This window comes from Lissotriton helveticus, chromosome 4_1 (genome assembly GCF_964261635.1).
Source record: "Lissotriton helveticus chromosome 4_1, aLisHel1.1, whole genome shotgun sequence".
NCBI lineage: Eukaryota > Metazoa > Chordata > Amphibia > Caudata > Salamandridae > Lissotriton > Lissotriton helveticus.
The window spans coordinates 581,735,904-581,752,520 of record NC_136063.1 but is presented as its reverse complement, the minus strand read 5'-3'; the positions used below and the strand labels follow the sequence as shown (position 1 = coordinate 581,752,520).

The 16,617-nt window shown below is 42.1% G+C and overlaps 2 protein-coding genes across 2 annotated transcripts in view; both read right to left on the bottom strand.

The window, feature by feature from the left end:
• The window catches only part of PPP1R42 (protein phosphatase 1 regulatory subunit 42), a 541,010-nt gene that overhangs the window by 377,758 nt on the left and 146,635 nt on the right, over positions 1-16,617 (bottom strand). The window lies entirely within an intron of this gene.
• On the bottom strand, positions 7,621-14,332 carry CUL1 (cullin 1). Its single transcript, XM_078687203.1, has one exon. The coding sequence runs from the start codon at positions 13,295-13,297 to the stop codon at positions 10,967-10,969; it is 2,331 nt and encodes a 776-aa protein (XP_078543329.1). The 5' UTR covers positions 13,298-14,332; the 3' UTR covers positions 7,621-10,966.

The following is a 16,617-nucleotide window of genomic DNA, read 5'->3' as shown; positions in this document are numbered from 1 at the left end:
GACAATATGCGCCAACGCCGCAATATAGAGATTATTTCACGATAGATTATTCACAGAATAAATTGAAAATAAAACTGCATCCAGGGGAGGGAGCCTAGCCAAATAGGCTTAGCCTATTGGAAGGGAGGGTTCCTCATGGGGGGGTAGGGCACAGGGAGAGTTGGCGAGGGGTGGGGTTACAGGGGGAGCACTTGGGGGGGGGGGGGGGGGGGGGGGGGAAGGAAAGAAAAGGGGAAAAAATCCAAAAAAATACTCATCTCACCAGAGTTAAGGAATCAAGCCTGTTAGGGAATAGAAAGAATGATAGGAGATCAAAGTTTTGGGAGTAAACAGACCATTTTTACTACTTGGAATGCGGTGCCCCCGTAGGCAGAGACTTATTCTCAAACACCTGGAGATGTCGAGCGCTCAGATCTGTCTATTACAGGAGACGCATCTGAGTTTAGCTGAAAGTCGTTCTGTATTTTCTAAGACCAAATGGATAAAGGATTTTGAGGTATCTCAGCAGACAGCACATAATAGAGGAGTGGCCATATTAGTTAAACATGGTATTTGTGCAACAATCAGGGGGGTCCAAACCGATACTACTGGAAGATGGATAGTTGTGAAAATGGTATTGAATAATATCGATATAGTATGTGCTTCATTTTACGGTCCCAATGTGGATGATCCTTCTTACCTCTTGAAATTACAATCCATATTGATGTTGGAGGCACCACCCTATATCCTGGGAGGGGATTTTAATGTATTATTAGATCCCATTTTAAAGATAGATCCAATGTGAGTAATTATGTAGGGGCACCAAAGATACGGCGTGCGCTGCGGAATATGATGCACGATCTAGATCTGGAGGATGTATGGAGAGCTAAGCAGGGTTCACAACAGGGGTATACATTTTATAGTAAGAAGTCCAAACATGCCTCCAGGATAGACTATATCTTCATGGATAGACACTCAATTAATGATATTAAGAAGATAGTGGTGAAGCCCAGCCTCCTCTGCAGTTGGTGTATGCAAAAAGTGAATTGCAGATGCAGTCCAGATGGACATTAAAGAGGGCAATGCTTTCCAGTCCAGAGATAATACAATCCATCCGGGCCTTTACATCTGAATTCTTTTTATTTAATATGGGGTCTACAACTCTGGATTACATCTGGGATGCCTATAAGGCAGGGCTCAGAGGGAAGCTCCGTGCAACTATATGTGCTAAGAACAGAATGGAGGCAGGGGTATTAAAGAAAATTGAGAACAGAATTGGTCAGCTGAAGCAGGATAGGATTAATGCGCATAGTAGGGATCAGGAAAGACTTCTCCAGATCGAACAGGATCTAGATCTGGCAAAACAATCATATAGGGGGCCTTTAGATGCAAAGTGTAAAGCCCAGTGGGACTCAAGTAGGATGGATAATTTTGAATACAGAGAAAAGGCAGGAGCGTTATTAGCGTGGAAATCTAGAACTGATCGGGCTAGGAATGACATTAAGGAGCTAATAATTAACACTAATGGGGAAACATCAAGGAAAATAGAGGATATGCAAAGCTGCCTCCTCTCTCTATTTTCAGATCTGTATAAAGAGGATGTAAATCCGTCCACTGAAGCCTTACGCACATGGTTGGACAATAAAAATCTGCCAAAACTATCCGAGGAGGGAAGAAACAGTCTGGACGCTCCTATAACTATAGAACAGATAGCAGCACAGATAAAGAAATTAAAAAACAAAAAAGCTGCTGGCACAGATGCACTCCCCAGTGAGGTGTATAAATACCTAATGGATGATCTATGTCCTTTTTAGAAATCATATTTAACTCTATTTACTCAACCACGGGTAGGGTCCCAAACTCATGGAAGGAAGCTATTATTGTTCTGATTTTGAAGCCCGGGAAGGACCCCCAAAGAGCGGACTCATATAGACCAATCTCCCTGATAAATGCAGATTATAAAATCTTTGTGGGCATTCTGGCAGGGAGATTGGCCAAACTAACACCTAAATTGATACATGAAGATCAGAAGGGTTTCGTGGCTGGTAGGCATATTGAAGACCAAATACACCTTCTGCTGGGGAATATTGACCTAGCAGTGGGAAAATCAGAACCCTTGGCCGCGGTAGCTTTGGACGCATTTGATAAAGTCTGCTGGAAATATCTGTGGGAAGTCCTGGAAATAATGGGGTTTGGGGCAGTATTTATTTATACTCCAAAGAACTGTTATAAGGGTGCCTCTGCTAGGATCCTTTTAAATGGCATATTAACATCAGCTTTTAACATTCAGCAGGGAACCAGACAGGGGTGTCCCATCTCCCCGCTGCTGTTCAATTTATATATTGAACCCTTGGCTCAGGCAATCAGGCTCGATACTACTGTAACTCCTTTCCAGTCAGGACAGTATAGCTCTAAGTTGGCCTTATATGCAGATGATCTGATCCTATATACAAGAGACCCAGGTACAGACATCCCCCGGATTGAGGAATTCACAGCAGAGTTTGGTGCATTATCAGGATACAAGGTGAACAGATCCAAGACTGAGGTCATGTATTGGAACATAGATCATTGGTTAGGTACGGAGAGTCTGGAGTTTAGATACCTGGGGATATATATTGTGCGGGAACTGGACCGGATTCCTAAGATAAATCTGGATAGAACAATAAGGGAAATAGATCGTCTGTTTAGCAGATGGAAGAACCTCCCATTATCTATATATGGGAAAGTGAATCTAGTAAAAATGGTTATTCTCCCCAAGCATTCATATTTATTTTCAACCATACCACTAATATTCCCTAAGAAAGACATAAAAAAGATACAGTGCAAAAGAGGAGTTTTGTGTGGGGAGACAAAGGGGTACGCCTGACCTGGAATAAACTTAGAACAAGATTATTAAAACGTGGGTTAGCTCTCCCCGATATTAGCCTCTATGTAGTGGCATTTCAGTTTAAGAGCCTACGTATGCTGCTCACTAGACCTGATGATTCACCATGGGGCAAATTGTTGCAAGAAATGGTGAGAGTAGAAGGGGGAAACAATGAATTTATGTATACATTTGGATCTCCAAGATTCTTCAAGAGGGTTCGTTTGAAGATATTAAAAACTGCCCTAGAGATATGGTACACGGTAAGGGTAAGTAGTGGGATTGGGTACTATTCAGACTCATCTCCAGTCTGGGATTCACCTGGTACCCCGGACTGCTTGAAAGATGCCCTGGCAATACCTATTAAAAGGAGCTGGAATCTCGAAATGGAAGGAGTTAATGGATGAGGAAGGGATACACCCATGGGAGTATTTGCGGGCGAAGGTAGGGACAGATTTGTCAAGGTTTAAATATCTTCAATTGGTGTCCTGGCACATAGCGGAATGGGGGGGAGATGCAAAGCAACGAGGAATTCGAAAGCCTTAGCCAATCCTCCACACCCATACTAAAAGAAATCTCGGTATGGTACCAACGTTTATTAAGGAGCGAAGATATGAGGATAACCCCGCCAGAGGGGGTATGGAACAACTCTCCACTGGCACTGCAGGCAGAGGGCATGCTTGGACCATCTTTGAAGACCCTATACAAACATATAAAGCCTGCCTGTCTGAAAAATAACCAATTATTCGTAGTCAATAGGCTTTACTATACCCCATATAAAATTGGGAAATGTGCCCCTGTACCACCACCAAAATGCCCGAGATGTCAGGAATTGATGGCAGATGATATTCATATGTTTCTCGAATGGAAAGAGCTGGATCAATACTGGAAGGAGATAGGACAGGCACTGTCGGGACTTTTCAGTACCACGATCAAAGTAAACTCCTCTCTGGTTATATTTGGTGACGATGGTTTGTTCTATCAGCCACATGGCAGGAAAGAGGGCTCCTACTCTATTTGATCCTACTGGCAAGGAGGGAAATATGTAGGAGATGGAAGGATCACCTCCCCCCCCCCGAGAAGCGAGGACTGGTTAAAAGCATCATTAATCATGGCTTGGCTGGAATATGAGAGGGCAGAGGAGAAGCCGTCTAACATATGGCATCCTCTAATGAGGTGGGGAAGAACCCTAAGAATGATCCAGACACTCCAAGGATTACACCATGTCCCCGTTACTTAAGGGGAGGAGGTCTGGCGACCCAAGTAAAGTATGGTCAGCCAGGTGGCCTACAGAGAGAGTGTACGGCTGTAAATGTTCCACAAAGACTTGACACGGTGAGATGAGGAGCAAAAAAGAAACATGTCGACCTCACTCTTTGCCAGGAGATAGTGAATTTTTTCCACACTATCAGGCGGCTTTTATTTATGGCATTGGGACAATACCTAATAAACATATTTTTTGTCCTTTTAGTCATTTTTATCTCACACACGTTTATCACTTGCACTGCACTCCATCAGTGGTCTAATATTTTGAACAATTACTGTGGCTGAGATCTTCTGAGAGTATGAGGTCAAGTATCCACTCATGTTAGACTTGGAGCAACATTGGCTACACCTGACCCCCTCTCGTAGTTTTCCAGATGACGAAGCTCCGCCAAATGGGTGGGCTGATGGAGACTTTTCTCATGCCAGTTTTTGGGCAAGCTATTTGAACCTGGTGAGCAGATCATTTTGAGCATTTGAGGTTTTTTTGTCACCCCAATAGACTGACTTTCTCCCCGTAGTTGTATATGAATTTCACTAAGGACCTATCAGACCTGCAAAGGAAAAAGTGCTGCATAAAGCGTTAAGTCTGTTGGTTTAAAATATTATACTACACATGCAAATGTGCATTTATTCTCATGTAAGTGTGAAAAAGGATCCACTTTCACAAAAGGCAAAGCCTCAAGTAGGTCATGCCTCCACCCCCAGAAAAGATAATACATTGTATACTACATCCAGCAGAGCTGCATATTTGGTTTATGCCTTGCTATTTTTTTCCTTGTGTGTTTTAGTTATAAAAAGTATCTAACAAAAGCCATAAAATAAGAGGTCAGTACCATACATTAGGTTAAACACAATGAATGGTCACCCTGACTATAAACAGGTGCTTTCCACTATAAAAGTAAATAGAACATGCATTCTATGAGGCAATAAAAGCACTGCTTGCTCATACGAATTTTCATGTTCTGCAGTAATGACATGGAATTTGACCTTTACACTATAGTAATAAGCATGTGCTTATTAGTACACTGCTCTACATAACATGTTAATGAGCTTTATTTATGTTTCTCAGGGTGTGTGTTTAAAATAGAAAGTGCAAAAAAAAAAAGTTATACATGACAATAGTAATTTGGTTCAAAACTTAATCCAAGTACCTCTTCAGTGTGACAAAGAATCAACAAAATTAGTTTTCAATCAGAGAAATCCACGTTAACTGGTAGAAATAAAGACCGATTATAGAGCCCCCACAACAAACTGGAGTGTCGGAGAGCCTGAGAATGTGTTCTAACTAAAACACATATGAATAAGGTGTTCTTTCTTATTTTACGGACCTTGGATGAATGAAAAGCTGAATCTGAAATCCAAGGACTCAAATGCATGGGCTACAGTCCATTGAACAATCAAAGCATCTATAACATGGTTCCTCTGCCCATAAAGTTGTGCTAAACTATATAAAAATGTAAAATTATTGGAAATAGTGGGAGAGAGTTAAGCTCTTCACAAGTTAAAAAATTAAATACCACAATTACAGCTTACAATTATGTACATTTAATTGCAATGCCAATATGGGATATTTTGCATCACAGTGAACAAAACATGCCATTTCCTAACGGTTTTAGCCATTAAAAAATAGATCTGCATATTCAGAGGTTCACTGTGCCGCATAATACAGCCCTTCAGCAGAATCAAATTTGCAAAACATACAAAAAGTTGAACTGTTCATGTTTCCTGCCTCAAGGCACATATAGTACCATTCACTCTTGCAGCTTATATGGGGATGTTGGAATCGCACAACCATGTCTTGAAAAATCTACTCGCCCAATCGCTATGGCGAGTCAGATTTTATCAGGATGAGCTATTTTTAGCGCCTACTGGCCAGTTCTTGAGAGCTAAGAACAGGCGTTCTGTTCACTCAAAGTGAAGGAGCAATAAAGCTACCTTTAAATCCTGTTTTTTATCTGGTCACATTTGTTGCTCAGAAGTCAGTTTGTTTTCTTACAATTACTTTTCCTCCGACTGAAGAGTTCCAGGATTTTGTAAAGTGAACTGTTTGACGTGCTGTACAATGGGTGTGAAATGTAAGGCAGCAGTGTGTCAGGTTTTTTCCTAACAGTCACTAAGCTAATAAATGAACCATACAAACATTTCAAAATATATTTAAGCAGTTATGTAAGCCCATTTTTGTACTGAAAAAAATATTTTAATAGGATTAAAACAAATTCGAACACTTTACTTGGTGATGTGCAAATGATAAATAGGTTTGCTGAAACCCAATACCGTATATTGTTTTGCCAGTAAACCTCTTAGTGGGAAAGTTTTTAGTCATTTCAATGGGAAATCTACTGTCTGAAAATTACAGTGCGCTACCACATCATGCTTTCATATATTTATTAAAAGTGAGTTTTAAAACATCAACCGAGAACCACTCCTGTCCCAGGCTCAATGGCAATGCTATTAGTGTACTAACAGGCAAGTCAGGGATAATGTGTACCCTGTATGTGGGCCAGATTCTTATTATACATGGAGCAAATTCTTCGTCTATTTACTCAAACAATATTTTTTTGTGCAAGAGAAATGCTGAACTCACATATTTGAAGGTGCTCTCAAATGTGATCATTTAGAAAAAGGAGGCTCTGTAAAATAAAATATTTTCCTGGGAGCACACAATGAGACCAGTTTACGGGCCAAGTAGATGATTCAAGTTACTAGACCTGCTGTATAAGTAAAATTTGTATGTTTCGAGGCCTGACAACTCAGCCAAAGAAAGGCTCTCCTAACATCTGCAAACGAGCATCTGAGACTTCTAGGGCAATCCAATCTTGAATCGCAGCACCTGGCTATCTTCACTTGAAGCAAGAAAATCTCTGAAGTGATCAGTGTAGCAAAGAAATAGTGTACTACTAGTAGACATCCTCTTTGAAGAGCTAGGAGCTAACTGTTGCACTGTGTTAGTTTATGTATCAGAGCTGCCTTTCTCTTAAGGATTTGTGGTCCACAATAGTTAAGACCAACCCAGCTCATTCCCCAACTCTTTTCACTGCATTGTAAAACGACAAGCCTAGATCTGTACACTGAAGTCAATCACAGGAAGAAAGGAAAATAGTAAGTGACTTGGGAACTGCAGCTAGCAGATTGTTAGTTGTGGTCAGGCAGGGATTAAACAGCGAATTATGACAATAATGACTCAAAGGCCATGGCAGAACTGTGAAAACCAAATAGTCAGTAACATCACGATAATACTGGAGATGCTTCGTTGAAAAATGTGGGGACAGAGGGTCATTGTGAACACATAGCTTTAGGGAGCAAACCTGGAAAAAATGAAGTCACCTATTGTCAGCGCAAGACACATGGCATTACCAAGCACCTTAAAAGAGCAACTGAAGAGCACTGTACGCTTCATTTCAGACAACCAAACAAATGGTACTAAGTAACTTTTAATATGCATCTAAAAAGTGGAATTAGTAAATGGCACCTCGTAATGGTCTCCATAAAAGAAAAATCACTCATGACGCCAGAAATGTTGATGTGTTTATTTTATAGTCTTCTGTCAGAGGAGTCTCTCCCTACATATGTTCTGAAGTTTCTAATAAGTGTGTCCGCTTTCAACAATATAGCTTTTATGATAAACATCTGTATTGGTTATTTTCATCTCCCTGTAACGAACCCTCCCAAGAGTCTCGTCACCTGAAAGAGTAAAATCCGCCAGGAGAATTGCTCTGCCTCGAGACCTGCTGGAAAAGCGATCTTTGAGACTGAAGAATTTAGTTCATGTGGAGGATGGCATTGCCACCAATGGGTCATTTCCAAGGCCAAACTGCATTTAGACAGGGGCTATGTGATCATCATCATTTATTAAGCTTTTCACCATTACAAAACAACAGTTAAAAAATAGCAATACAGCAACGTTTCACTTTTGTTGTTCGAACATGTCTTTGTTAAAAATGTGTTTTTACACATTACATAGCCACACCTTACTTTAACAAATAAGACCATGTTCACAGGCCCTCAAAATCCAAAATGATTTATAAAGCAGTATCACTTTTTTGAAAAGGGGGAAAAAAAAAAAACAGTTTATCCAACTCCCTCAAACAGCCACTCTACCATACTTGCTTATTGCATGAACTGCCCATTAATGCTTTTCAATGAGTAAACGACAGAACAAAACGTGATGGAAATGTTGAGCAAACGCTCATTAGTTAAACAATGTTAGATCAATCATTGCCACTGCATTTTAGCAAGGTATAGAATGCAACACTAGTTCTGATGTCTTTATCCCTGAGCTGGGCTCTTAACCCAGTAGTGTGGGCAGAGTGTTAAAAAACGCCCGTGTGTCACTATGGACTGCAGTTCACAACAGTTTTGCCATAGGCAAGGAGCACACTGCCATAAAACTTCTACCACCTCTTACTAGCTAGGCCTGACCAAAAATGAGTCTGGTACATTAAATAATGATTGCATAAAGCGCACGTGATGAGTAATGACGTTCTTACAAAATACGAGAATTGTCCAAATAATTTGACCCTTCAGAGTATTTGTCTGCTTCTGTTCTAGGTTGGTGGGGGTTGCAACAGAGTGGTTGCCTGCGGAGCAGTAAAAATGAAGCCATGCAACTTTGATTATAGATCGGAATAAAGATTCTAGGCAACATCTGCCTCATGGCTATGTCATACAAACCAATCACACCCAAGTGTCTTAACTGTTTTAACAAATGTTGAGGGAGTGCGGATGGCTCCCACGTTCCAGTTTTTTTTTTTAATCCAAGTCTATGTTGGATGTTGACACGACTAGCAATAACCCAATGACCATCATCAACCAAAAAAGCAAAAATGTTCAAACAGGTTGACACTGGGCATACTTAGTTGGATAAAAAAAAAAAAATAGCAATCCAAGCCCATATCGGTATCAACAACAAATATGGATTAAGTTTACACATACAAATAGCCATGGTCATACTTTCTTGGAATATGGCCAGAGGTACTTTATGTCATTCACTGTAATGTCTGGCAATTTTGTTTCAAGAGACCCGACCCATAGATGAACTCAAACAATGCGTGGTGCATTTAAATGTACAATAATGAAACTCAAGAAAGAATGCTACGGTGGGTCCGTCCATTGGCATAAAATAATTTCAGTTATAATTACAATGAGAACGAGTCACACTTGCAAAATGCTATTTATGTGGGCAGTGGCATACTGTACGTTCCCATAGAATTTGCATGCTACAAAGAAAAAGGGAAAAAAAAACACAACAAATACGTCCCCATCTGTTCAACCACCATGGCGAATTCATCGGTTTAAATGCTGAAGAGAACCACCTAACCTTAGAAAGGGTGACAGACACAAATCACGGTCACCATGGGGTATGGGGAAAGGCAAGCTCGATTTGCATACCGCGGCCCATCACTCAATAGTAAGATACTTCCAGAAGATATGTAGCACAGGAGGTCTGGATGGGTGTAGCTTTACTACAGCCCAGCAGCAAAATCCGGTTGGGAAAGAGGGTTCCTTTATTAGTGGATATGGCCGCTTGGACAGAGGTCATGGCTGATCAGCAGAGGGCAAGTCCCTGACCAACATCTTCAAAAGGTAATTTTTTCCTCCTTAGGAAGAAAAGAAAATTAATATGAAGGGCCAGGATAAGTTATAGGCACTGGGGATGGAAAACATGGTTTACCCATTATGGAAGCTTCCCTCTAAAGAATGGGGCTTGGCAGGGAAATGCTGCTTCCTCATTTACAAAATGTTGGTAGATATTAACCATTAAGACGAGATAGCAATAGCAAAATAAGGATTCATCCAAGTACTAGTCAGGATTTAGCTACTGAACGAGCCATCTCAGCAGATAACACATTACATTCAGCAGGAAAGGCAACACCTAGACTGGAGTATGGACTACCAGCCGATAATGGCTAAATGGACAGTGGAATCTAAGTGCAATTTTGGGGGGGAAAAAAATGGTGGTTTGATACTACAAGTGACAATTCATTTGGGGGCAGGGGGGCACTCCCATAAGGAAAAAGGAACAATTTCCAAACCATACACGAGCAAACAGACCTTCAAGGACTTTCATAAAAATAAACTGGTGTGAAAATTCAATGCAGATTACATGCCCATTCAGACTTGCTCTCAGAGTGCTGCCATCACGTGTGCAGACACCCATTAAATTGCAGCCAATGCTTGGATTTATAAGCACCAAGGCAGTAACATAACAAGTGATTTATTTCCTTAAAGGGGAAATCTTGCCCTCAAATATATATTTATATGGACCTTCCTGGACCTCAGGTAACCTGGAATGGGAATGATACTAAGAAAGGGAATTGGAGCTCAAACGTATCCTTACAGTGGTTAGCTGGCAACCACCACTGGATCCATACGCACTTCCTTCTGGGGAAGCAGGACATCCTTGCCAAACTACTCAGCTGGCCTGCCTCCATTAAAAGGGGCTGGGGAGCAGCAATGTGCAATGCCCAAACCTCCTGTGACCACTTCCAAAAAATGAATTGTGGTTTCAGGAGCACCCAATAGCAGTGACCAAGTGGCAAATATCCCCAAAGCCAGAGACTGGAAATTAAATATTTTCAAAACGCTGTGCCAGTTTGAGAATTTCTGTATTATTTGAGGGGGAGAGACTCCTCCTTTAAATGGCGCCCACATTTCCATTTAAGAAAATAATCAATCCTGAGCAGTTCCAAAGCAAACCTGAGACGGACTGATGGGAGTCCTAGTCTGAGGTGTTTAAAGAGGAGGTCCAAGGGACAGCTGGTTGGCTGCTTTAAAGGTCTGTTTTCATTCTTGCCATCACATACTTTAACTAGAAGCTGAGCATGACACAAGTTAGCACTCAGGCAATTACTAAAGAAATTAAGCCAAGTAACTGTAAGTGTCCTTTTCACCATCAACACGCTCCAAATATTCCTTCTCAATTAAAATATCAATGCACTTCTTAATTACAGGAACTCGAGGTTTGAATCTAGAAGAGAGCTGGGTCAGAACTTCCCCAAGCAATTGTTGGTGTTTTAGGACCTTTCGCATTTTCATTATTCTCACAATGGCAGCCTGGATGAGAAGTTTCCGGTCTTCCTCTATATTTTTGTGGGTAGTTTCCTGCTCTTGCTTTTGTTCAGTTTTCATTGGTACATTGATATTAACCCTTAATTTCTTGTTTTTATACCCAAGGTAGAGCTTTATTGAAGTGTCAGGCTTTAAATCCACCTCATCAACATTCGCATTTTCATCTTCCAAAACAACCAACTTAGACTTCAATAATATCTGCAGAACCTGTACCAAAATATCCATTTTTATCTGTGTGCTGTCAGTCAGCTGCTGTACAGTGTAGGCATCTTCTGTGTTGTACTGCAGTAGTATTGCCATTTGGAATGTAGATGCCTGTAACGTATACCTATTTTTAAAACAATTAGTCACCAGTTCACCTTTGGATAGTTGATACAACCAAGTTAGCTTCCTCCCACTGTGACGGCTGGCATAAAAAGCAGTGAATCTCTGATAACTGCGTTCCAGCTCAGATGGAAGAGCGAATGTGCATGACTGTTGAAAAGGCCATGACCCAGAGCTAAGAACCTGAATGCTGAAATCCAAGTCCAATGGCTCGGAATTGGTTAGATGCTTTTTGAATTGTTCATTCAAGTCCTTGCTCACACCAATATCTTGGAACATTCTTTGAAGTTTTGAGGTGTACTCAAAACCACATGCTTGCTTCAATTTAGAGATCATGCTTGCTTCTGCATCATCACTAGCGCTGTTCTGATGGACCAGCCTCTTAGCTAGCATTTTCGCATAAAATTTCTGAAACACATCTTTGTCTTCAATGTATTTAAAGACTACCATCACTTGATTTAGGGTATCCTCAAGTTCTGCCTCCTCGGGGTTTTTGGAGCTCTTCTTCAACAAGGAGTCACAGTACCGTGCCAACAGTTCTGGGGACTTACTGGAGGACTGTGCCATCTTTGTAACTGCATTATTATTTATAAACCGACCACAGGCTTTATCTAGTGCTGCCACAAAGCCAGCATCGTTGTTGAAAGCAGACATAACAAGTGCATTGTATTTCTTGTGAACATCCAACACAGTTTGTACATACATTTTTGGGTCATTTTGAGCAGCTTCACCGCATTTCTCAATGGCAGCCAGACCCTGATTATGAATATGCGTTTCCAAGAGCTTCTTTAGCTCTCCAAGTCCATCTTGGATGCGAGATACAAGATTATACATGCGTCCCAAATCTTCATTTTTGTCTGCATCTAACAGATGCTGAAATTCTGTGTGAAAAATGTCCAGGTGTTTTTCAATGAGAACCTGCTCACATTTTCGCGCCAGTTCATCCTGAGTACTCTCGTGGAGGTACACCTGTACTCTGCGCTGCTCTTCTAAAAGACGAGCTTCCGCCTTTTTCATATATTCGGTGACTGGATTCTGCTGCAAGAATTCAGTGCTTTCCCTCGTGTAAAACCTTTCGGTATCCGCCCAAAACTGTGACTCAAACGATTCCTTATAGACTGTTAACGTGGGGCCCTTTGCAAATGCGTCATCTTCGTTCAGTCCAAGTTCCACATAGGACTGTACAACTCCACTTATCAGCCTTGTGTTGATGGTTTCACCATTTCTTTCCTTTTCAATCAGTTTCAAGACGGCATTTGTTACCCGCTCGTTTAAAGGCCTGAACAAACTGTCTCTCCAAGTCACTAAAGCAAGTGAATAGATTTCATATATTCCTTTGCGCCCTTCGTCACACTCACGGCGAACCCAGTGTCTGTTGAGGTAGGCACAAATTCCATTCAGCACTTTGCTTGAAAAACGGTAGTCTTCCCACTGCTGTGTGTAAAATTTCAACACACTTTCACCCATCAGGTCTTCTCCATCCTCCAGAAGATTTGTCAAATAGTTCTTCAGAAACTCCTTTAACCGTTTATACAATTCCAGGCCCACAAACTGCGCTCCTCCAGGAGTCTGGCCTTTTTTAGACTTAGATGGTGGTACTCCAGTTCCTCTGGCTTGATTAGACTGGTGTACACTGGTACAGTAGTTGTACACGTGGGTGTAGAGTTCCATGTATCTAGAGCGGGCCATACTTTGCCTGGTGTACACCTGCTGGATGCCAGCCCGTAGGTCATCCCAGATCTGATCCAGACCAATCTGCTTTAGTCCATGCGGATTCTGACTTCTATTCACCGCCATTCTGAACTTCTGTAATGAGTTTGGGCGATGTAGTTTAACTTTTGCAGGTGCCTTAATGTTTTCGAAACCACAGGAGTGTTCACAGTGCTGGACTAAGTTCCTGTTTTGTTTTTCTACAGGAAAACAGGTGTTTTACATGCGTGAGATCCGTTTAAAGTCAAAGAGGCCATTGGTACTTGCCGACAAAGAAGGTTGTGTTGCAAGGTGGAGTTCCGATGGGTGAGATATGTGGTGTCTTTTTCGATCACAAGCCTTCACAGGAAACAGGGCAGCGGTAATCCAAACATATTCCAATCGACGTACAGCCTCCAAGGAACAGGACTGAAAAATCCCGGTTCTCCAGTCAGGGCGGTCTTTGGTTGTAGCCGTGTTCACCTTCTCCCCCCCTGCTGCCGTAGGCCGATGCCTGCTTGTGCTGCGCAAGCGTCGCCCGAACCCTGGCTGCTAGTACGTGCGCAGCAGCCGAAAGGAGGGAGGGGGGTTTCTTTACAAAAGCGACGCGGTGCGTTGCCAGGCACCCGGCATTGTCCACCGCAGTCTAGTCTCTCCGTGCCATCCAGCCAAATACGCACTTCTCTCTCACAAGGCGTTTGGGCTGATCGGCGCCGCGGGCCCTAATGGGAAGGAAGGAGAGGCGGAAGAAGCTGCTGCCGCCCCGGCGCACAATTATGACGTGCGCAGCAACCAGGGAGAGACGCCCTCGCAGATCGGCTGCCTGCGGTGTGGCGCGCTGCACTCCGTTGTAAGTGCTCGCGCCGAGCCGCTCACGTGCACGGAACTGCAGGCGTTGAGGCCGATACTGTAAGAAGGAGGGCCTCGGTACGTGGAGGCCCGGGTGCGGTGGGCCTTATTACGTCGCTGCACTTCTGTATCCGGGTCAGATAACGCATCAATCGGAAGAACTAGAGGAAATGACGTCAGAAATATTTTTGTCGCTCTCACTCCCGGTAGTTTCGAGGCGTAGTTCTGGTACGCTGCTACACAAACAAGTTTTCAGCGCCGTTTCCTTCTGTAGTCTGTAGTGACTAGACTCCTCCTACCACCCGGAAGTGGTGTAAGCGAAGCTGCGTATTAGGGAGAGGTGACTCGGGGAAAACCCGATACTTGCATGTTATGAGCAATCTACAATTAATAGCAATGTAAGTGGATTTGTATAATGAATGTTATATAAGAGAACACCATTCGTTAAACTGCAATGCGACAGTGAAAACTGTGATAAAATGGTGAAGCATTTAATGTTCCGTTCTATTTAACCAGGGATCAAGTCAGCGTTACTAGTTCTGGCTATTTTAAGCCGAACATTTGTTCTCGAGGATAAATATGTCTTTATCAGGCGAATGAAGTACTGATGGGTTATGGTATCACCTCTTCTTTTCACAGGCATTACTGCCAATAAACTATATGTCCAGTTACAAATTAAGATGGGATAGCAGTAGAACAAACATACCAATGAAACACTTTTATGTTAAGCAAAATAAACGTCATGCTTAACTCACGAATACAGTTAATAGTTGATTCATTGTAAGCTAAGACGTGGTGCTCCAGTCCTTGGTTTTCATTTGACATTAAAGCACATGCTAGGATGAACAGGTTTCCCGGATTTTCACCCGCTGTCCCTGCAGAATTCGTGGAAATGTAGCTCATGTCCCAGTTTTAGAAAGGGTCGACTGAAAACGGTGGGAGGTGCCTTGTTATGTTTTCAAAAGCAGGGATAGTTAGCAGCTGTTATAAGAAAGCAATGTAATTATCAGGCACGCTACTGGCTTTAAAAAAATGCAATTTTTTTAAGTTCTTAATGCCTCTTCTGTAATTTTCTGCTAAGGTGCACTGTCATTCTGTACGCTCGGTTAAAGTAAAATTGAAGCCCACCTTCTGTTTATGTGAAAAGTCCCAGTCACCCATGCACATTCATGCAAGTCCGGCATATTTAGAAGGAAGGCTAATGCTGGTAAATGTCTTCCTAATACACTTTAGTTCATAAGACTGAAGTACTGCACCTGACAGTAATTATTATTAAAGGTCTCATCCGCAAAAACTCTTCTATAATTTGTTAGGCCGTGGGCATCAAGGGTATGTGGAGGCCCCTCTAATTTGTTTAAAATGGGTGACAACCCAGGAAATGCCATCAATTCTAGTCCTCTTGCATCTTGAAGCAAGATGGGAGCATTTCCCCCTTGGAGACATGGAATCATGCGGTAATCTTTTACAGGAATGCCTATGCTGTGAATAACTTGCATATCTCTCCACTCACCATTGTTTTTTAGGGTCTCATCTGCAGGGACGGTTCTAGGATTTGTGGGGCACTAGGCATCAAGGGAATGTGGGAGGCCCCTCTAATTTGCATATAATGGGTGACACCCCAGGAAATTATATCATAGGAAGTGCCATCAATTGTAGTCCTCTTGCATCTTGAATCAACTTTCCTGATGTCAGTTAAACAATAAAAATATATAGATATTTGTTTTTACTTAAATCGGTTTTTATTAGTTTAAAAACCAAAGCACATTCATGACATATGAATTGCACAGGCACGTAACCACTTATAGATTGTAGGCCTTAACAGTGAAGAGAAAAGCATTATATCAAGTTGCAGGAGATCTATAATACACCAGTTGAACACATAAATCATTTGTAACAGTATGGAGAGTACATTCGAGGATACCTAAACAATATCTCCCCCCCCCCCTGTCTCTTAGTTTGCGTACAGGCGATGTCCCAATAATGTGTGTCAGCGCGGCTATGTAGTATTGGTAGTATCAATCGGGTGTGCAAGGAGATACGGTGTGAGGGGTTTCCATATGTCTCTGGATCTCGAGGCTAGTGGTAACAGTTCCGAATATGTGAGTGTTTGATCTTGCCAGAATAGCACATCTTTGAGCCAATCCTTAAATTTAAGGGCCCTGCCCGACCCCACCGACATGCCACCTTTTGTTTGGCCAGTAGAAGTCCTACGGAAATGAAGCGCTTGTATCCCACCTCTATAATCTCTTTGTAGTTTAGAAGTGCAGTCAATGGTGTGGCTTGAATCAGGGGAGATGTCATTTGATGTAATGCTGCAAACACCTGTTGCCAATATTCTAGGATGCTGGGGCAACTCCAAGCAAGATGCAGAAAGTCTGCTTTTTTCACCCTGCACCTGTCACAGCTGTCGCTGTTTCTCAGCTTGTATCTACACATTTTAACAGGGGTGAAATAGATACGATGTAAGAATTTATAGTGTATAATACGTAGGCGGCAAGTAGCTGAGACCTGTTCTGTTTGTTTACAACAGTAGAGCCAATGTTTTTCAGTAATTGCGTGGCCCAGTTCCGTGCCCCATT